This window comes from Idiotropiscis lumnitzeri, chromosome 20 (assembly GCF_059441095.1).
Source record: "Idiotropiscis lumnitzeri isolate Australia: NSW breed Sydney's pygmy pipehorse chromosome 20, RoL_Ilum_1.0, whole genome shotgun sequence".
NCBI lineage: Eukaryota > Metazoa > Chordata > Actinopteri > Syngnathiformes > Syngnathidae > Idiotropiscis > Idiotropiscis lumnitzeri.
In genome coordinates, this window is record NC_142410.1 from 13,015,997 (window position 1) to 13,037,411 (window position 21,415).

The following is a 21,415-nucleotide window of genomic DNA, read 5'->3' on the forward strand; positions in this document are numbered from 1 at the left end:
TTGTGAACGCTTTCAAACATACAAACAAAAAGATATTTATAATCTAAAAATAGTCATTGTTTGGTTCTGCGTTGACGCGGCACGACGCTCGTCTTAGTGACGTCACGAGTGTGAGACCGAGCTCTAAAAAATCTGTAAATTTACACCGCTAATCTCGTCGATAAACTGCGACAAGTTTCCTGTCAACATGAGCGACAGGTCACGTGCACGCTCACGTGCACGCCGACGCTGCCTTCCTTTTGTTGACCGTCCCTCAAATTCGCCTGAGAAGCGGAAAACTTGTTTCCTCTCAGCACGCTGCGCACATCAGGAAGTCAACAGGCGCGCACGCGCGCACACGCACACGCACGAGATGCACGCAACGTGCATGCGCACGCACAGTCATTTCGTAATTGTGATGATGTTGTTTTGTTTTGCGTTGCGAAGGTGAAGTTGAGTCTCGGCAAGGAAACTTTTCTTCAGCTCGTGTTTCTGTTGGGCCTCATTCCGTGCGTGACGGGCGCGTGCGCGTGCGCGTGTGTGACGTAGGGGCCCTTTTTAAAGGGCCATAAACGTTTGCAAACATTTTGCGGTCCGCCAAAGGCTGAGAAATGTTTGTTGAGAATCTGATGTCAAAAGAGTTTGTTGTGGGCTTGTGACGTCACGTGAGTTATTTGTTACTTGCCATTTGGAATTTGATGTTTTGCTGCTTCGAGTGCCGAAAGGGAGTTTATTGTGAATGGGTCGTGTCGTCATTCGGAAGGCGATGACGACGACGAGGATGAGAAAGACGTCAAGAGGATTGTACACTTGTTGCGCCATCTGGTGGGCGACCTGCGGACTTGCACTTTTGGGACCCACGCAGCAAACAAATGTTGGCAGCTTTGTTTGTATTGAATGTCAAAAAATGTAGATCCTGATACGATTGATTGTATCGTATCGGCCAATGAGAGCGCAGATTTGATGTGGACATGAAGTTTTACAGCGCGTACCTGTCCGATTTGCTCCCGTGCACGGAGAAGCCGGTGCGCGTGCACGATGACGTATCAGACCGCACCGTTGTAGCGCCTCCTACTGGTGAGGAGGAATCGCACCATCTCCGTTTTTTTCTTCAAGTGCCTTCTTCCCAAGTTGAGCAAGTTGCACATTTTTACATCGCTCATGATTAATTCTGAACTAAACTCGATTTTAGTTTTAGAAAACTCCGACAGAAGAACTTCAATTTTGATTGACAGATGTCAGACAACTTGTTTGTCTTTGAGCAAGTTTATTCTTGTGTTTTGACTTTTGTAATATTTCAAGAATGTTTCAAGTATAATGTTGAATAAAAGTGGAAATAATTGAAAGGAGCACGTCGACAGTAAAGAATAGCACCATCCATTTTGAGGCAACACATCAATGCGGCGAGGAGACGACACGACGACGACGAGTGAAAGCACAAAAATGTCAACCTTTAACGTTCTCCTTCATTTTTTTTTTTTTTTTGCAGAGTCGCGTAATGAAGCAGGACGATGCGTACAGCGGAAGCGGCGCCTTTCGCTCGGGATGGCGACGAGTGGCGGCGAGCGGCAAATAATAGCAATGATCTCCAGGGAGAAAAAAATGTCCCCCGAAACGCAAATAAGCTCTCGAAGGTTTACATTTGGAGGTGGAGAAACGTTTGGAAGAAACCGGAAGATTCCAGTTGGCTCCTTTCGACGTTTGCAACCCTCCGAAAAACAGACAATGTCGAAACGGGACGGGAAAGCGTGCGCGGCGGAGGGGGCGGGATCAGTTGTCGCTGGCGACGAGGCTCCGGTACACGGGTTTGACCACCACGTGGAGCACGAGCGAGCCGTCCACCAGGTACTCGGAGGTCCGGCGGTGCAGGTCGGCGTCGGCCAGGAAGTCGCCGTCCTCCTCGGTGCTCTGGTGGAAGTCGTAAACGTGCTTGACCAGCAGCCGACCTCGCTGCCGCGCCATCACCAGAACCGTCTTGCGGAAGCTGACGCCGGCAAAGTCGGCGCTGGAGGTGGCCGGCGTGACGATGACGCGAGGACGCCCGCCCTCGGCCCGCGTGGGCTGCATGGCGCCCGTCTCCGTGTACACGGGTCGCATGCTGAGCGGCAGCCAGCGCGGCGAGAACAAAACGTTCCACGTCACCTGCACATGGACACCGACGTTCGCACGTGGTCACATTGCGGCGGCGGCGGCGGCGGCCTCGTTTGGAGTCACTCACCCGCTTGCTGGCGTCATGGCCGCTGGGCCCGAGCTGCGTCTGGAAGCTGGTGCTGCGATCGTCGCGGGTCGGGTTGCTCAGCACCCAGGGAGACCCCCACAGCGGCGCCAGGTAGTTCCGGGGCACAAAGAGGCTGCAGTTGACGTCAAAGTACTTGGCCATGTGGACGGGCGAGGCGGCGTGGAACTGGTAGGACATGTAGAGCAGATCCCGGACGGACTCGCCGTAGCGGGCCAAAACCGCCGACTGCGTCTGCAGGCGGAAGAGCTCCCGAGGCGGCATCATGGCGTAGCGCACGGCTCTCAGAGCGTTCTCCGCCGTCAGCCCGTCGGGACGGTTGCGCGAGATCCACTCCTCCAGCCCGCCGAACAGCTCCATCTCGCTCTGCACCACCAAATCGGACCGCCGCAGCAGCGTCATGAGCAGCTGCGGGCTCACGGCGCGCCACTCGGCGCTCCGCAGGACCGACGACAGGTTCCAAGCCAGGTACCGCAGGCAGCCGTCGCGCAGCGCCGCGTCGCCGGCCTCCAGCGCGTACTGGTACCAGCCGGCCACGCGGCCCGAAGGCGAGTCCCGGGCCAGGTTGAGCGTCATGTAGCGGCTGAGGCCCTGCCGCAGCGCCGCCACCTGGTACTTGGTGGCCAGCCGGTGCAGCGGGGTGGCCTGGTCCGGTTGCAGGGACAGGTCGCCGCAGTACAGGTACCTGCGGCCACACGGAGCACGCGTCGCCGAGACGGGTTAGCGAGACGCTCGTCGTGTGCGTTTTGTACGCGGGACGGGTCCAACCTGATGAACTTTTGGAAAACGGCGGCGCATTCCGGGCTCTCGCGCAACGTGAGCACGCTGCCGTTTCTCCCCCGCAGCACGTCCTCCAGGACCGGACTCTGCAGCGACAGAACCAGCGCGTGGACCGCCATCAGCTTCACCTCCTCGCCGTCGGGCGTCTCCACGCGCAGCGTAACGTCGCTGCCGTTGCCCTGGAGCAAGAGCGCCTCCAGGCGCCGAACCAGCGCCAGCGAGTGGCTCAAGGTGTCGGCGCCGCCGTCCGCCACGCCGCCGTCCGCCACGCCGCCGTCCGCGACGCCGCCGATCGGGTCGCCGGCCGGGCCGACGACCGTCTTCGCGGGGCCTGAGGCGAGACAAGACAACATCGGCGTTCAAATCCAAAGACGGGTTGACAAAAGAAAAATCAAAGTTTGAGAACGCAAACGTTTGAGCGTTGCGCTGAACTGAAATGCGGAACCGAAGACGGTGTCGCCGCATTACGACGTCGTCGGTCACGTCCGAACGTTGGCGAGCATCGAGCGCCAACTTTGTGACCGGGCCATCGATCGCTCGTCCCATTGCGGGTCACATTTAATTAAAAAAAGTTCCGTTATTGATCCGATCCTCGCGGCCCATCCCCGTGTTCATCGGGTCGGAACAACTCGAATCCGCAAATCGTTTTGATGCGCTCGAGTGCTTCCCGGCCGCGAACTTGATCCACTTTGCTCGTCTGAAATTGTCAAAGTCCGTTTTTTTGGACATCCCAACCCATTTGAAGTCCGTCCGAGCCGACGCGGTCCCGCGAGTGGAGCGCGACCGCGACGGTTTGCCGGCAAAATGTTTGCACGCCAAGCGTGGCTGCGCACGTTTACACTCGAGGACAATTTGGAGTGGCCACGCGAGCGCGGAGGCGGCGACGAGACGCCAACTGGCCGGCCGCCGTTCGGCATCAGCGCAAGAAAGAAAGACGAAAACTTTGAAAGCGTCGTTTCACCTGCCGTGACGACGTGAAGGAGCAGCAGCAGCGGCGCCGGCTTCATCGACTTCATCTTCGCTTCTTCTCGGAGCGTGCGAGTGCTGACGCTGACGACGACGACGACGATGATGATAATGACGACTCGGAATGCGGGTCATCGGACGCGTTGGCGTGCTGGGCGGAGCCTGCGCCGGGGTTCCGCCCGTCGTCGTCGTGTTCACGAGGTCGGAAGGGGACGTCGAGATGTTGCCATGGCAACATCACATCACCACTATTCTGCCTTTCCAGTGGATGAAGGTCGAAGGGGGCGGGGCAAGGTGCGTATGTCATTCATTGGGACTCGTCCATCCGCTGTCGACCGCGTTCGACTAGTTTGTCGTCCTCACGGATGCGCATCATGTTTAAAGATGGCAACATTTCCAACGTGATGACAGATTCTCCCGTCTTCTTATTGGTTCAGCTATGTTTAGCTTCTGATTGGTCGAGCTCTCGCGCATCAAAGCTTGATTTTCGAGACCAAGTCAGAATTCACCATTTGGAACCACGTGACATTTCCATTCATAAAAGTGGATTTATGACATGCAGGGGCGGAGACTTCGCCGATGACGTCATAAGGTCAAAACAGGAAGCCGTGAACAAAGTAAGCGTCGACTTCATGTTTTACTTTTTTTTTTTTCATTTTTGCAGAAAACATATTAAAAAGATTTTACAAGCACTTTCTTGAACCGAATCTCTTCCCAACATCCAGTAAATGAAACGAGTAGTTAAGTATTTGTTGTTGTTGAAATGTGTTGCTAAGATATATAAGAACACTGAAATGGAATGTCACTAAACAAAGCAAGCATGAAATGAAATGAAGAGATTTGCATGTGATGATGATCACGTCCAACAGCGGATTTCTTTTTCACGATTAGGAGCATTTGACGGTTTTTTTAATAGCAGCTTGGCAGCTTCCACCACTAGGCGTCGCTACACACTCACCTGTGCGTGTGCGTGTGAGTGTGTGCGTGCCCGTGCGTTTGCGTGCAGCAGCAGCGGACCTGCTCGTGCTCGTGCCGCTTGTTTGTGTCGATCTCTTTCGACCTCTTCACAAACTTTGTCGTTTTGCTTCATTTTCGTCGACTCGAGTTCTCGTTTGTCCCACTTTGTGCCCTGCGTGGACTGAGTTCAGCAATCAGGTACGTGAACGCATCACTCTGACTTTATTTCTTTTTAAATCGAAAAAACGTTTCGCTTGCAACTCTTTGCTGGTGCTTTTTGTCCTAAGAAGTATTGAACAAAACGCCAACAAATGAAGACTCGTTGGCAAGTCACTGCGACTCTTTAATGTTTCGAGTTTAGTTTGTTTGCATTTTGTCCAAGAATCATCGTGTTGTGTTCACACGTGCACTTCCAACTAGCTGCATTAGCATTAGCATTGGGATAGGGATGCTTGGGAAAAGCCAATCATGCCAAGGTGCGTGGTCACCATGGCAACCGTCACAGCCAGGGACCGCGACCGACTGACGCGAGGTCACGTGACATAGCACTGCGGGACAATTAACTGCAAAACTCTCAACCGAAACCAAAATGAAGCTTTGCAAAAACTTTGCCGTCCGCTCCATTGTGGCGGCAAAGTGAAGCCCAGCAGGTCAACTTGAGAGCTCATTTGCTGGCGTGCAAGTTGGCGATGTTGACTTTTCGGAAGGTCATTTGTGCACTTTCACCCGTGTGAAAGTCGAAATATTTGACTTGTGTTAAACATTAATGTCGTTCTCTCAAGAAGTCTTTTTGCGGATTTGTGCGTGTGCTGTGAGTGCGTGAGTGCTTGTAAACGCGCTTGACAAAAGTAGATTGGTGCGTGTGCGCGTGCATGTGACCAGGACGCATTGCTGAAGAGTGCGATGGCACCCAAGGTGAGTCAACCTGCGGGCTGCGGGCCAGAAGTGTCGTCCCTCTACTTGAAGCTGTGCGACCTGGAGGCGGCGTGGGGCGTGGTTCTGGAAGCCGTGGCGTCGGCCGGAGCGGTCGTCAGCTTGGTTCTGTTCATGGCGCTGCTCGCCAACGTGCCCTTCGTGCGGGACCGCCACCGCAGGAACGCCGTGGCCCTGCACGCCGTCTTCCTGGTTTGCACGGCCGGCCTCTTCGGCCTCACCTTCGCCTTCATCGTGGGGAAGGATTTCTCGACCTGCGCGTCGCGCCGCTTCCTGTTCGGCGTTCTCTTTGCCGGCTGTTTCTCGTGCCTCCTCGTTCAAGGCGTGCGTCTCAACGCCCTCGCCAGGACCAAGCGTGCCCTGCGGCCGCGGAGTTCGTGCCTCGCCGTGTTGGCGCTGTGGTCGGTGGAGGTGCTCGTGAACGCCGAGTGGCTGATCATCACGGTGGTGCGCCACCCGCTCCGGTCCGACAACGCCGCAGTCGATGGCGACGCGGCCGTGCCCTGCAACATCGCCAACGCGGACTTTGCGATGGCGTTGATCTACGTGATGGCGCTCCTCGTCGCCGCGCTGGGCGCCAGCCTGGGCGTCACGGCGGCGAAACACAACCACTGGCGGCGGGAGGGCGTCCTCATCGTGACGTGCGGCCTCCTGTCCGTCGGCATCTGGGCGGCGTGGATCGCCATGTACGTCCACGGCAACCGAAGCCAGAGCGGCGGCGGGCTTCGGTGGGACGAGCCGACGCTGGCCGTCGCCTTGGTGACCAACGCTTGGGTCTTCCTGGCGCTTGTCTCCATCCCGCAAGTTTGCTGCTCGACCGGGGACGGAAACGCCGACGGCGATTTTGGGGAGGACGCGTACGCGAGTCCCGCCGTCGCCTACGAGAACATCCTGAAGGAGCAGAACCCTCGCCACGTCGAGAACAAAGCCTTCGCCATGGACGAGCCCGCACAAGGTACAAAGTTTTTTTTTTTTTTAAACGGACCCGAAAAATGGCGGTCGGTCTCATGTTTGGACGTTCTCCCCGTGCCTTCGCTGGCTTCCTCGCACATTCCAAAAACACGAAGATGACGAAAAGCGATCTGGAAAGTCAATGGACGGCACCGAATGAGGTTACGTTTGGAGGCGGTAGCGCCGCCTGCCGTCCGCACATGCACGAGACGTGCGTCGTGAATGTTTAACGTTTACCAAAGTTGAGAACAAGTCAGCGATGGCGTTTGTTTCCGCTTGCCGTTAATGTGTGACGTTGATGGCTAACCGCGTCCCTGAGCGCCCATCGCGTCCCGGCGTGCACGTGTGCAGCTTGTGTTGACGACGCCTCTTTGCCGAGCGACGCCGTCAGCGCAAAAAGCAACAGCCTCGCTTCCAACATGGCCACCGAGCCTCTTCATTCTCTCAGCATGAGAGGAGGGGGGGGGGGGGAAGCGGCAGTCAAACAGGCCAAAATCCCGACCAGGTGTGGTGCTGCATTGTGGGCGTGGAAAACAACATCAAGTCGTCATTCAAACGTTGGCGATGTTGACCGTGGTCGTGCCGTTGCAGGTGCCAAGATGGTGTCGCCGTACAGCGGTTACACGGGTCAGCTGAGGAGTTGCGTGTACCAGCCCACCGAGCTCGCCCTCATCACCAAAGCTCGCATGGCCGCTGTAAGTCCGGCGCACGACGCCGACGACGCTTTGCATTTTCTCTTTTTCCATTCTGGTTTTTTTCCCGGCAGAATCCTGCGGAGGGGCCGTACGACTGCGCCATTCCCAGAGCGTCGGCCCACTCGGCAGACGTGCGTGTCACAAACATCACAGATGCGCTCAACGCGCCTTACGGAAACAGCGTAGGTCCAAACGCCCTTCCTGTTCGACGATTCCGCTGTGTGTGTGACCTGTCTGATTTTTGTTTTTTTTTTTGGGGGGGGGGGGCTTTTTTGTGCCCATCAGGGTCACACACTGCCCAGGACGTCTGAGTGGTGACGCCGGCATCGCTTTTGGTCCCCCCCGATTCGCTGCCAAGACACGACCGACTCTATACAAGACTAAACTGCACGAGATTGTTCACCTCAGTTCGCTGGAGCGCGTGCTATGCGATGCTTCAAATCCACAACAACAAAAAAAAAAACAGGAGAGGAGGCCGCGTCAGACGGAAGCACACAACTCGACACCACACGAAACTGAACTTCACCACGTTGGGCTGTTGTGCAGCTTTCTTTAAAAGCAACAAGCACTCGGTGTACTGTTCCGCAGAACATGGCGCTCACGCCGTTAAACGCTAAGGTAACAAAACACAAAAGTAGACCACTCAAGTTTCTTTTTCGGCGTCACGTGAGTGAAGAGACGTGAATTTGTTTGGGCGGAATTGAAATGAGATTGCTTTGAATTTGGAGCGTATCGTCTCTTTCATGGTCACTATTTGTTTGCTTGCAAAATAAAAGCATCTTTGCACATTTTCTGGTCGTGCGCATAGCCTGATGGGAGTCGGAGTCCGCCCGTCGTCGGCCTATTTGGGTTCGGGGTTGATGTCGTCCATCCAGCCTGAGGAAACGGGTCGAGGTCGTCAGAGGACGTTTGACGCATGCGCGCCTACCACAACAAACTCGCTCGCTCTTCGGTGGGTGTGCGCGCGCGCGCGCGAATCGCTCTTCTGTTCGTGTTTGCGCGCGCGCGATTCGTGGCTCCGCTGGCAAGTTGACGTCATGCACAATGTTATCTTTGTGCACTCTGAACAAAGACGGCGCTGTGAGAAAAATCTTGACAGAGGACACCTGAACGCCATGTGCACGCGCACGCGCACTGCCACCACGCGCACCACACAAAACCACACGCTTCTTCAGAGGTCCGCCTACTTAGTGTGGCTTCAAGATTTAAGTCAGGTAAAAAAAGGAACCAGATCAGCCTGCGCCAAAACCAAAGCGGGCGAACGTTGCACCAGCGTGAGAGAAGGTTCACTAGTTTCGAGAGAGGATTTTAATCATGCGTGAGAGTGTTTCAGTGTGCATGTGAAAAGCTTTGAAATCGCTCTCCTCTCTCGTTCTCCGTCTCACTTTTTCTGTTGCCAGACGGCGTTTCCACGGACGCGGTGCGTTTTTGATGATTTTTCGTACGGCCAAAAAACTTGGAAACAAAGACTTGCGGCACAGTGCTGCCATCTGCTGTACATGTTTTGTCAACGCTAACTAGTCTTTGTCACACGGTTGTTCATTGGTTAGCGTGGCAAATGTTAATTTCTGATTGGTTTATATTTCCCCCACGCGGCCAATCAATGCTTTTGTTTACAAGGTTTTGCTTCCGGGCGAATGAAAGGACGTTCACGCTTCTGATTAGGAAAGCTAACCTCATCGACTTTTGTTTTTTCTTCTCGAGACAAACGTTTTCGCGGGATTGAAAACAAGTTCGAATCCCAAATAGACATTTGTTGAATCTTGCAATGTAATATTTGGCTGTGACAATGTCGAGGTCGTCTGCGTCTTTGCTAAAGGTCAGTAGCCACGAAACCGAGCTCATCTTATTTTTTTTCCGGGAATATTTTTTCTTCTTTGTGTTTGGATGATTAAGGTGAGCTAAAACTGTTGCGGTCGATGACGTTGAAGTGGGGAAAAATGCGAAAGCGAGCCAGTTTTTATTTTGATTTCGCTCATCTGACGCATCAGGGGAGTTGTCATCAGAAATAATCTCATTTCTAGTTTTTCTTGTCTTCTCTTAGCGAGTGCTTTTGTTTAATTATAAGCGTTAGAATAGGACGATTCAAAGTATGTCGTAGTTGAAAAATTACATGTGGCTGCTATGAGCTGAAATACAACTAAAGATGATTGTGACGTCACTAACGTCCAACTCAATGGAAACTCAAAACAAAAGCAGGTCACGTGTGTCACTCCTCAGCGATGAATGCGTTTGTTATGGCGGAATTTTCAAGTTTTCAGGAAATATACTTCCAAAAATTAAACAAGTCTTCCTTTCTCGCCTGTCGTCGCGCTAATATCGCAGTTGACGAATCACCATGTGCAAAAGAAAAAAAAGAAAGGAAGAGGCTTTTGTTCACAATTATCTGTCTTGGTGTTTATTGAAATGTTTTGATGATTTTTTTTTTTTTTACTGCTGGTTTGCATGACTGCATCATGCCACCTTTGAGCAGAAGAGCTTCCCTCACCTTCCTGTTTTGCAGCTGTGCATGATGTCACAGAGGGGTGGTCTGCTCAACCGGAACATCCGCAGCCACTGCGTCGACGCCGGACCTCCCCCCGTAGCGGCGGGCAGCGGCGACGGCGGAGGATCTGGCCGGCCCCCCGCCCCCCCCCTCACACTGCTGCATGAGCGGCTGCCACAACTGCGTGTGGATCGAGCACGCCGAACAGCTTCTGGCCTTCTACAACGATGGCGGCGAGCGAGCACTGGCCGCCATCGAGGAGAACGTGCTGGACGACAACCTCAAGACCTTCTTGAAGATGGAGATCCGACTCCTCAAAAAGACGTGACCGTGCCCCCTCGTGAGTTTGGCGCTGCTCAAAGCACAATTCGGCATGACATTGGCAACTTTTGACCGCGACGCGTTGCAAATATAAGTCGTGCTGACAATCAGTCGACCGGTCACGAAAAGTCAGTGAAAAACGTCAAAATGGGATTCACTTGAAATGTTTTCCGAGTCGTCCGCTAACATGTGGCACACTTGCGTGTGTGCAGAACTTTCCAGAATGGGGACGCCTCAAACAGAAGCGTTTGGATTCTCGCTCTTCTCTCGGGCGTCAACGGGAACGTTGATGAACACGACGAACGGACGGTCGAGTACGGTTGGAGATGAGCTGGCCCAGCGCTCGTCGTCAACTTTCTTTGCACTTTTCTATTCTGGTTGTGAAAAGAACGTGCGCATTTGTGTTGTCAATTAAACGGTGCGAGATCCAACTTGTGTTGTTGATGTTGTTGATGACGGCTCATCACCGGGGCAACGGCGTCGGGATTACGAATTTGACGACACGGAAAATGACAGATTAGTGACATCATCATCATCATGAGGAACACAGGCGGAGTTACCTCAGGTCGCTCAGAGCCCGTCAGCGTCCTTTCTGTCCGGCGGTCTTGCGTTCCCTCTCTCTATCCATCGTCTCCGAAGCTGTCTTGTCTTCTATCATCGATGAAAGATATCTTTGAATTCCCCCATCGAGTTCGAGCTCTCTATCTGTGTTTGTCTCTTTCTGTCATTGTATTCGTCACGACGTCCGTGGCCAGCAACCGGTGCGAGTGAAAACGTGCCACACCGGCAAAAGGCCGTTCCAATCTCGACTCTATTTTCCATCCGTGCCGGAGTGTCGGTGCGCCCTGCTTCGATTGGCGACGCGTGCGGTTTGCTGTGTTCACGCCCGCAGCGGCGCAGTCCTCCTTTTTCCAAATGCGCCGACTTGCGCGCTTCTATAAAATTGCCACCACCAAATCGAACCCACAAAGATTGAACCGCTTTCCCTCCGTCCCATCCACGGCTGCCTGTCCGTCTGGACATCTTTTCATCTCTCTTCCTCACCCACCCATCCGTCCATCTACGACACAACACGAGGCGTGCCCGCGGTAATCCCGGCCGTATAAAAGTGAGCCGTCACTGTCTTCTGCTCATCTGCCGTCTTGTCATCCGGCCGTTGCTCACGCAAGCGAGACAACACGTGAGTAGAACGCGTCCGCACGGGAACTTTGCGGCCAACGCCGGCCGCCGGCTCGTGGGGGGGCTTGCACATCAGTGGCGTGGACCTTCTGCCCTCACGCGTGCTCGCCAGCCGTGGAAGGAAGGAAGGACGGACGGGGTGAAGAGGAGTCTGAGCAGTCAAAGTGCACACTTTACGATGAATGCTGCCAAGAATATGTTTTGATCACGAGGAGTTTTGAAAAATATCTGCCTTGGCCCATTTTAAAAAGATAGAAAAGTGAAAGTCGACTCGTATCCAAAGGGAACAGAAATGATCACAGGTCAACACGTTTTCACTTTTCTTGGATAAAAATAAAACGAGCGTCAGAAAATTTGTAAAAAATGTCAAATTAGGCATTTTATATGAAATGATTTAATTGTAACGTGAAGAATGACTGCATTTGATTTGTAGATGTGTGTGTAGAGTTGAAAGGTTTAGTCTCACCATTGTTGTCAATTGAATAGTTGAAATTAATTTGAACATTAAGACAATGTTAACAAAGTTTGCTGCTGTCAACTTGTCATGTGATGCTCCGTTTTAAATGTGTAAAATTTAATTTACAAAAGCACACGAATTTACATGTTTTGTAAAAGGAATTCATCTCAAGAATGTGATCTGAAATGGTCGCTAACTTGATTTTGTTGCGTCGTTGTGAGCTTGTCATTGACGTGCGCGACGTTTAAGAGCGCTCGTGTGTGCTCAGCATTCTCGCAAACAGGATTGAAGGCAGATTAGTAAAGGAGCCGGAATTAGGATTAACTCGTCGTGTATCGGGGTCACACTGACGGAACATCCTGTCGTCACTTGCAAACCGCACACGCCGCTGCAATTAATCCACCCCAAACATATAACGGTGTGCGCGTGCGTGTGCGTGCGTGTATTTTTGTGGCCGTACGTGACGTGTGTGTATGAATGTTTGCTTATGTGTGTGTGTGTGTGTGTGTGCGTGTGGACGTGTTCCCCAGAAAGGCATCGGCGCACGCGCACACTGACCAGAGCGGCCGAGATGAATCTGGAGGCGCCCAAAGTGGAGATCAAATCGGCCACGCGGGTGAGCGGGGGCCCCGCCACGCCACGCAAAGGCCCCCCCAAGTTCAAGCAGAGGCAGACGCGGCAGTTCAAGAGCAAGCCCCCGAAGAAGGGCGTGCAGGGGTGCGTCATTTAAGCAGGAAGAGAGTCACTGAAAAAAAGAAAACGTTTGGACCCAGTTGCCATTGTCGTAAGAAACGATTGCTCATCATTTTTGATGGTCATCTTTTTTTGTCCTTTCCATGCAGGTTTGGCGATGACATCCCGGGAATGGAGGGCTTAGGAACCGGTGAGTCGATGGCGAGGAAAACCCAACAAATGTTCAAACTTCTTTTTGGGGTCATCAGATCAGTTAGTGAAGCAAAAGAGTGTGTGCGCGTGTACTGACACACGCGCATATGTGTGTGCATTTTAGACATTACAGTGATTTGCCCGTGGGAGGCCTTCAATCATCTGGAGCTGCACGAGCTGGCCCAGTACGGAATCATCTGAGCTCGTCCGGACCTCGTCAACACTGAACTGGAACAAACATACTCCCAAAAAATAGAATAAGAGATTATTTTTTTTTCATCTTGTTGTGACACAGAAGCTGTTTGCGTATAGGATGCATCCGTGTACAGTTCTCGTTTGTCAGGTGGCCTGGCGTTGAAACCGCAACGTCGTCGTCGTCGTCGCTCGTTTGTTTGACCGCTCACGGTCAACTCTCAATTCGTTAGCATAGCAGCTGCGCTTTGTGTTTGCTTGCATCTTCTCACTTACGCATAAGTGATCCTTATCTAGACTTTTATACTCTCGTCGTCATTGTCGTCATTTACACATGCAGAGTCATTTGCAATTTTTGCAGTTGTTTATTTGTATTTACTTTTTTTTTTTGCTTGCTTTTCTTCTGCAGCCAGGTCAGCATTACGGAAGAGAATTGGGGGAATAAAAGTTCAATTAAAAAAATATTTCCTTCTCTTGCTTTATTTACATTATGATAAGAAAAAAGGAAAATCCAAATGTCCATCTATTTTTTGTGATGGGTGGGGGTGGGTATCGGGGTGCGGTGTGGGGGGGGCAATATATTAAAATGTATTTGCACATTATGTATTATTTTTCACTAAAATAATTGGAGCATTTTTTAAAATTAAAAGTAAAACATCCATGCATGCATGCATTATCCAAGTTGCTTCTCACAAGGGTCGCGGGCATGTTGGAAGCTCCCCCTGACGTTTATTTGAAATATTTGATGCAATCTTACTGATTTACAAATCAGTAGGTGGTTATTTAAAAAAAATATTAAATATGTGATTCGTTCATTTCAAGTCAATTCATTTAGATTAATAATATCGATAAATATTGACAAATATTTTGCAACTATTTACCTCGTTGTAATATTTGGCTACACATACAGTTTTAAAAAAAATCAATTCCTGTTTGTATTTATTTTTTTTATTTTTGGGTGGCATCGACGCCCGGAAATGTTGAATCAACATGTTTCCGAGGGGGGGTGTTACATTTCCATTCGTCCGGGCACCGGCGTTGTCGCGTCGGACGCTAATGTTGGTTGCTCCCGCTGTGGATGGAGTTTCGTTGACAAACACGGCGTCAAAACGCGTCCATTCTTCAACTTGTGGCAGCTCACAAGACGATAACATCCAGCAGCCGGCGAGGGAACCATCATGGCCGAAACCATCGTAAGTAGAAAAAAGCAAAGGAGCGAGCAGGCAAGCCAGAAGTGGCGATTGTGCTTTGCTGGCCTCTGCCGAGACGAAGGCGAGCTAGTGCGGCTCGCGGCTAGCTTAGTTAGCCGCTAGCAGCAACTGGTCGTTGTGATGAGGCAGCACAATTAGCTCGTAGCCTGGCCGGCTAGCGGTAGCTCAGCCAATGACAAGATTCGGCCTTGATTTATAAACATAATGGTCTCTTCGAAGAGTCTCTCTAGAAGAGTGTTTAAAAATCATCTTTAACGAGGATGGCTGTGCTCCGAAATCTGACAATGTTGGCACATTCACACGAGCCTGTTGCAAAGTTGCTTTGTGGATTTGGTCAACAGCAAAAAAAAAACTTCCTCGTCAAAATAGTGACCAAACTTTTGGGTTTTGGGGTCGCTCCACTGCGCTGTTTTCGCATTGACGTTTTGCTCTTTGCAAATGTTGGATTGTGATGAAACCCGAACTTGACGACATTTGCGGTGGGAAGCACAAAGCACCGCAACATCACAAGCAGACAGGCCAGAAAATGTTTGCAAATCCATCAATGTACATCACATTGGGATGTTTTTGACAACTTTCAGTTTTGTTGGGAATTTGTAGCGAGCCGACATGTTCGATACGAGCATTTGGAAACCAGCGATCACCCGGGAAATGTTTTACATCATTAAAATAATGCGAAAGAAGTTTTCATTTATTTATTTTGTTGTTTGTAGATCATCCGGGTTCAGTCCCCGGATGGGATGAAGAAAATCCCTTCAACCAAGCGGGAGACTGCTGCTGCCTTTTTAAAGAAGGTACTTTTTGTAGAATCGATCGCACGGTTTGCTTTTTAAAGGACAAAACCTTTCGCATCGATGCCTCGATTCAATTCATGTAACCAAGCTACTATTCGTAAATCGCAATGATTTGTACATTTGTTTTTTCAAAACAAGTCATATTTTCACTTAACAATGTTTCTTTTTAAAAATGTTAACATAATGTTTGAAAAAAATGAATGAAAAAGATTTGAAATTGTTTTTGTCACAATCACAATTCCCCAACAATTGGACAGACAATTTGCTGCTCCTTCTGTTCTGCACGCCTTGGCCACCAGGGGGCAGTATAAGAAGCATACCAAGCTGCTGCGCATGACATGACAGTCTCAGCTTCTTGGTAGTAGACCAGAAAAATTCTAAAGTCATTCTCGTAATTGACAACGCAAATATCGGCCTGCTCGATAAAAATGTTTGCCTGAATTGTGAAGCTCGAATGCAAAAAAAAAAAAAAAAAAAGAATATATATACATATATATATATATATATATATATATGTATATATATATATAGATAGATATATGTATATTGACTAATTCCAAATTTACCCTTTGTTTATTTTTTTCATACCTTTTCACGTTGTTGCGTTTGACCGTGTTGACTTGATGGATTGTGTTTTGTAGGTGGCCAAAGAATTCGGCTTCAACTCCAACCGATTCTCCGTTTACCTGAACCGCAACAAAACTGGCGAGATCCTCTCCCAGAACAAAAGCCTCAGCCTGCTGAAGATCAAGTGAGCGACAGCCGACGCAAAAGTCGCAAGGACAGGAAGTGATGTCGCTAAAAGCATTTTGTGTGGCCCGGCAGGCACGGCGACATGCTCTTCTTGTTCCCGTCGGGCTCGCCGGTCGCCTCCTCGTCCGCCGAGGTGATGGATACGGCCGCCCCGCACTCGTCCTCGTCCTTGCCGTCTGCTTCCTCGTCTTTCCTCATGCCGCGCCCCCAGACGGCGCCGCAAATCCAGGAGGACGACATCGACCAGTTTCTGACCAAACAGGACGGCAAGATCTACCGGAACCGCGACGCGCAGCTGTGAGGGGACGCACGCCCGGTCGAGATGCACGCACCTTCATGCTAGCATACAACGTGAAAGGCCATCGATGAGCTCGCGGATATTAGCAGTTAGCAATCGTCAGGGTTCAGACAGCTGCAACTTGAACATGAACGAAGTGGCAGCATATACAAGCCAAGACGACAACGTACACAGGCGACACGGGAACACAAAATGCCGAGTTGCGTTCGGGGGCGTCTTTGTCTCTTCCGGCTCTTGATCACACGGCGTCTCTTCCAGCATAGCTCAGCGCTGCCTCTTGTGGCCCATCGCGGTACAACAGGCCAGCCAAAATCACCGTCAAATTGATGCCCACAGCAAAAGGTGGCGAAGCGCTACTTGTGTCCAAATGAACTCACTACAACATTGTTGTTTTACGCCAAGATGGTTTCAAAGAGTTATTTTGTTTTTCCGAATGAAACTCGTCCACTTTCTAAACTTGTCCTCTCTGGTCGCAGATGTCGTCATGGCGCCCTGGGCAAGTGTGTACACTGTGTCCCGTTGGAGGTCAGAACGAAACTCCTCTGCCTCCTTCTTGTCGTTTTATTCTTCTGTGGCTGTTTCTCTTCTTTATCGTTTCTTCTTTTCTGACTTTTTCTTCTCTTTGGCTTCTCCTCATTCAAGCCGTTTCATTTCTTTGCCTCCTCTTCCTCTTCTCGTTCTGCTCCTCCCCCTCGCTTGTCCTGTGCGTGGACTTGATGCGTCTCTCCTCTGGCAGCCTTTTGACGAAGACTACCTGAACCACCTGGACCCGCCCGTCAAGCACATGTCGTTTCACGCGTACCTGCGAAAGCTGACGGGAGGCGCCGACAAGTGAGCGCTTCTCTTCCTTTTGTGTGTGTCCATCCGTTATTCATAACGCTTTTTTAATCATGTTTTTTATGATAAAAAGGCAGATGTTTCCAGTAGCAGTGATTTAAAAATCTGAATTACTATATTAATTATCTCTCTTCCAAGGATTGAAAGGCTAATAATCCCCCCGAAAAAACCCCCATAGCTAACGATGTGTTTGTAAGCGTGGCCGAGCTCTTGTGTGGTGCTCTGCAGAGGGAAGTTTGCCGCCCTGGAAAACATCAGCTGTAAGATCAAGTCGGGCTGCGAAGGTCACCCGCCCTGGCCGGAGGGCATCTGCACCAAGTGCCAGCCCAGCGCCATCACGCTCAACCGACAGGTAAGCGCCAACGTCAATGTAAATCTTGAAGCTTTCGCCACACTCGCACACAAACCAAAATTCCATTTGCACAATCGGACACTCTTGTTGAGTTTCCTTTTGTTAAGAATTGTGTAGGAGAGAACTGGAATGAAAGTCACTGAATCACAATCCTGTGTTCTCAATAACTTTATGAAGATGATTCCGCCTCAGCCTCTTTTGGTGCCATTTTTGGGCAGCGTGCGGCCTGTGACCTGTTTGACTTTGTCTTTGCTCTCCAGAAATATCGGCACGTGGACAACATCATGTTTGAGAACCACACCATCGCCGACCGCTTTCTGGACTTCTGGCGCAAGACGGGCAGCCAGCGGGTGGGCTACCTGTACGGCAGGTACACGGAGCACAAAGACATCCCGCTGGGCATCCGAGCCGAGGTGGCCGCCATCTACGAGCCGCCGCAGGTGACCGCGTGTCCTAAAGCGCTTCGAGCCGTTTGTTTGAAGTTTGCGGGAACAAAAGTAACACGAGCGCACGTGCGCCGGTCTTGTGGTTCAGAACGCGACTCAGAACAATTTGGAACTGCTGGAGGACCCCAAAGCCGCCGCCGTGGACGAGATCGCCGCCAAGCTCGGCCTTCGGAAGGTCGGTCGCCGCGTCGACGAGTCTTCGTGACGTCGGCCTCGCTTTCTCTCACCTGCAACTTGTTGGGCAGGTGGGCTGGATTTTCTCCGACCTTCTCTCCGAGGACACCAGGATCGGGACGGTCCGCTTCACCCGAAACCAGGTCGGTGTGGACCGAGTCGCACCATGAAGGTCGCCGGCGCTTGTGAAAAGTCGCACTTTTGCCTCTTTTGGGAATGATTCTCATTCTTAGTTTTTGCGGTCTCGGTCAAGGAAGGAAATAAAACACGTCAGAATGCGATAATGAGCGAAATTTCACATCCAAATGATCACTTGCCGCCTGATTTTGCTCGTCGCCGACAGGACTCTCACTTCCTGAGCGCCGAGGAGTGCATCACGGCCGGCTTCTTCCAAAATCAACATTCCAACCCTTGCAAACTCTCTCGGGACGGCAACTTTGGCTCCAAGTTTGTGACGGTGGTCGCCACAGGTCAGGCCGCGGTCGCGTGTCGGCACGCGCGTTTTGCCGACTTTTTGTCGCCGACTGTTGCCGCTTGTTGTCAGGCGGTCCGGACAACCAGGTGCACTTTGAGGGCTACCAGGTGTCCAATCAGTGCATGGCTCTGGTGAGGGACGAGTGCCTGCTGCCCTGCAAGGACGCGCCCGAGCTGGGCTACGCCAAAGAGTCGAGTCCCGAGCAGTACGTCCCGGACGTCTTCTTCAAGGTGACGTTCCGACCGCGCGCTCCTCGTCTTGCGACGCGGCGCCAATCAACGGCGCTGTTCTGTCAACAGGACAAAGACAAGTTTGGCAACGACGTCACCTTCTTGGCACGGCCGCTGCCTGTGGAGTATCTCATCATTGATGTGAGCTCTGCCCGCGCGTACAATTAATTTTTTAAATATTTGACGGTGTGTCATACATGAGGAAGTTAGTTAACGTGTGAGCAGGTGCTGCTCAAGGAATTTTTGTGTGTTTGGTGGCCTTGCATGTGGTGGTTTTCTCGCCAGATTACGACAACGTTTCCCAAAGACCCCCAGTTCACCTTCAGCTCCAGTCAGCGCTTCCCCATCGAGAACCGCGAAATCCTCGGAGAGACGCAAGTAAGGGCGCCCGCCCGTCTTTCGCTCCGAGTGACAAAGTGGCCGCAATGAGCTGCGTCTTTCTCCTCAGGACTTCCACAGCCTGGCCACGTATTTGTCACAGTGCGCCTCCGCGTCCTTCCTGGACGTCGTGTCCGACTTCCATCTGCTCCTCTTCCTGGTCACCAACGAGGTCATGCCTCTGAGGGTGAGTTGGCCGGCGTGCGGGCGGGCGGGCGGGCGGACGGGCGCCTGATCAACACGTGCGCTTTTTTTTGCAGGACAGCATCGGCCTGCTGCTGGACGCCGTCAAAACATCCAACGGGGACCTCGCCGACACCTGGAAGAAGTCGGAGCAGTGGGCCACCATCGAGCAGCTGTGCGGTACGTTTGTGTCACGGCTGACAATCTGCAACTCGTCTGTCTTTGCGCAAATGTCGCTGCTAGTCATGACTGCTTTGTATTCTCTCAATCTGGTTTTCATTTTTGTCCCGTTATTCCGAGACGGGACACAATGTTTCCGTTCCCGCTTTGGTCCATAACATCGTGAAAATAGTTTTCCCAAGTAAAAGCTGTATACACACGTCACATCCCGGACGATTTATGGTTGAGGCTGCAAGTCAAACTTTTCTAATTGATGATCAAAGTAACGCATGAGTTGTTTGTTCTCAAGTCTCCTCGCAGTGCAACGCCTCTTGCAACGTCTTCACGTGACATTTGCCCCCCTCCCCAACAGGCACGGTGGGGGGACGGCCGTCGGCATCGGTGGGTTTCGACAGCATGGGCGACCTGTCGGCCCCCCCGTCCTCCTCCGCCATGTGGTCGTGCGTGCACTGCACCTTCATGAACCAGCCCGGGACGGAGCACTGCGAAATGTGCCGGCTGCCCCGCACTTAGAAGCCCCCCGCGGCCCCCGTTTGCTTTCAAATAAAACATCCTGGGCCATTCTGCTGTGAGTATTGAGCGCGTCCTGCTTCCTGGGTGGGACCGCGACGGCTCAAACGTGGTCGGCGTTCGTCTTCGTCTTCACTCAACTGGTGCTCGCCGCTTCCTCTACTCAAGTTTTTGTTTTCTTTGACATGATTTTGGAATCGGAACCAAATGTGGTGCCTTGAGATGCAAGTTGAATTTGTTTCCTGATCTCAAATCAAGCAAGTAAATCATCTATAAAAGCCCCCCCGAAAAAAACTAATAATAATAACCCACAAAGACAATAAACAAGGATGTGAATTACCGGCGGAACGTTTGACTGCCTTGCAGAACAGGTACTTTTGTTGTTGTTAAACCTCACAACTGAAAGAAAAATTGGCAAAACATCGGCTTGCAAACATGTAAAACGAAAGGTCAATGGTCAATTGGAAGAGAGAATTATATCCGATGGCCAAAATAAGCGGTGTCTTAATAAACGGAAAAATGCGAGCAGAAAACATTGCTGCTGTTTTGTCCTGCCTTCTTCTTTGGCGCCACCAAGTGTCGCTGTCCTTCAACTGCAAGGAAACCGATGTTAATTCCTGCTGCCATCTAGTGGTGGACATTTGGAAGCGCACATCTTTATGCTCCCACACAAGTCCAGGGAGGCACTTGTCTCTCAAGGCGCCGCTGTCTTTTATTTCTATTCTAATCTCACAAGTCCAACTTTGGCTGACAAATAAAGAAGTCACACAAACGCGAGCAAGTTGAAAAGTCGCAGATGTGCCGAACGACGCAATCTGCACTTGTGTCTTCTGTGAGCGCGCGCGACTGCGATGTTCTTGCCCTCTGCCTTCGTGATTTGACTTCTGCGAGTCGCACGTCTGACACGAAAGTCGTCGTTGCTCGCACAAAAAGTGACGGAAGGCGCCGCTGCTGCTGGATTGTGGAAAAGAAAAAAAATTTTTTGGGGGGGGGCTGCGTTTACGATTTACTAAGTCGCACTTTGGTGATACAAAAAGTGTGCATGACTTGCGAGTGAATAAGACCCAAACTTACGAAGACGCAACTGCAAAATGCGGCGTACTAAGTTGTAGAGTTTCTGTGACTTGCTAAGTTGCACTTGTGAAATTTTTTAAGATCTGTGTGAAATGAAATCGAGCTGGATGTAGAAAAGCAAACTTGCTGACTTAGCGGCGCCTCCCTGAGCAACAAACGCGCCTTTACGAGGATTTGCAACGTCCCCAAAACCAGGACGGAAGTGGACACGCTCGGCCCGAACTTTCCAAATGCCGAGTAACTGCTCGCGTCCCTGCCGGCTATTTATGCTGCTTTGAGTTGACTGTAATTCTGTTGATGTGAGAAAATATTTTTTAGGCAAGATGATTTTGGACATGTTTTTTTTTTGTGTGTGGGGGGGGGCAAAGTGAATTCTTGAGTGGTTTTCTGAAGTCGTGTAGCGGGCGACGTTTGCCGAGCAAGCTTCCTCTTGACGTGGCGAAGAACATTTGAAGGAATAAAAGCCAAGAATTCAAAATTGGAAATTGCTTTTGGTCTTCCTCT

The 21,415-nt window shown here is 51.3% G+C and overlaps 5 protein-coding genes across 8 annotated transcripts; 4 read left to right on the forward strand and 1 right to left on the reverse strand.

Annotated features, from left to right (window-relative positions):
- Positions 1–1,247: 1,247 nt before the first annotated feature.
- btbd17a (BTB domain containing 17a) lies at positions 1,248–4,232 on the reverse strand. The gene is made up of 4 exons (XM_088284724.1): positions 3,957–4,232; positions 2,984–3,326; positions 2,198–2,900; positions 1,248–2,121 (listed from the first exon to the last, which is right to left on the reverse strand). Exons 1-4 carry the CDS (start codon positions 4,009–4,011, stop codon positions 1,750–1,752), a joined length of 1,473 nt encoding a protein of 490 aa, XP_088140850.1. The 5' UTR covers positions 4,012–4,232; the 3' UTR covers positions 1,248–1,749.
- LOC148317906 (G protein-coupled receptor family C group 5 member C-like) lies at positions 3,447–8,288 on the forward strand. 2 transcript variants are annotated; one of them, XM_088284726.1, is made up of 5 exons: positions 3,447–5,116; positions 5,771–6,806; positions 7,394–7,497; positions 7,569–7,679; positions 7,783–8,288. In XM_088284726.1, exons 2-5 carry the CDS (start codon positions 5,822–5,824, stop codon positions 7,813–7,815), a joined length of 1,233 nt encoding a protein of 410 aa, XP_088140852.1. In that variant the 5' UTR covers positions 3,447–5,116; positions 5,771–5,821; the 3' UTR covers positions 7,816–8,288. The 2 variants fall into 2 exon arrangements, with proteins under 2 accessions (XP_088140852.1, XP_088140851.1); XM_088284725.1 differs by having other exon boundaries at positions 3,448–5,116; positions 5,801–6,806.
- A 977-nt stretch (positions 8,289–9,265) lies between these two features.
- oxld1 (oxidoreductase-like domain containing 1) lies at positions 9,266–10,734 on the forward strand. Its single transcript, XM_088284727.1, is given in 4 exon segments — positions 9,266–9,316; positions 10,001–10,084; positions 10,086–10,322; positions 10,516–10,734. Coding segments are annotated over 3 exon segments (360 nt in total). The 3' UTR covers positions 10,311–10,322; positions 10,516–10,734.
- Positions 10,735–10,882: 148 nt separating this feature from the next.
- Positions 10,883–13,480, forward strand: pde6gb (phosphodiesterase 6G, cGMP-specific, rod, gamma, paralog b). Of its 3 annotated transcripts, none has more exons than XM_088284729.1 (4): positions 10,883–11,483; positions 12,470–12,656; positions 12,782–12,822; positions 12,949–13,480. In XM_088284729.1, the coding sequence occupies exons 2-4, from the start codon at positions 12,511–12,513 to the stop codon at positions 13,023–13,025; spliced, it is 264 nt and encodes an 87-aa protein (XP_088140855.1). In that variant the 5' UTR covers positions 10,883–11,483; positions 12,470–12,510; the 3' UTR covers positions 13,026–13,480. The 3 variants fall into 3 exon arrangements, with proteins under 3 accessions (XP_088140855.1, XP_088140856.1, XP_088140854.1); XM_088284730.1 differs by having other exon boundaries at positions 12,474–12,656; XM_088284728.1 differs by lacking the exon at positions 10,883–11,483 and adding an exon at positions 11,490–11,784.
- A 542-nt stretch (positions 13,481–14,022) lies between these two features.
- nploc4 (NPL4 homolog, ubiquitin recognition factor) lies at positions 14,023–21,396 on the forward strand. Its single transcript, XM_088284904.1, has 17 exons — positions 14,023–14,209; positions 14,941–15,021; positions 15,663–15,772; positions 15,847–16,071; positions 16,549–16,597; positions 16,809–16,903; positions 17,138–17,261; positions 17,522–17,701; positions 17,796–17,882; positions 17,953–18,024; positions 18,225–18,351; positions 18,426–18,586; positions 18,656–18,727; positions 18,872–18,964; positions 19,035–19,151; positions 19,225–19,327; positions 19,680–21,396. The coding sequence occupies exons 1-17, from the start codon at positions 14,195–14,197 to the stop codon at positions 19,838–19,840; spliced, it is 1,872 nt and encodes a 623-aa protein (XP_088141030.1). The 5' UTR covers positions 14,023–14,194; the 3' UTR covers positions 19,841–21,396.
- Positions 21,397–21,415: the final 19 nt, after the last annotated feature.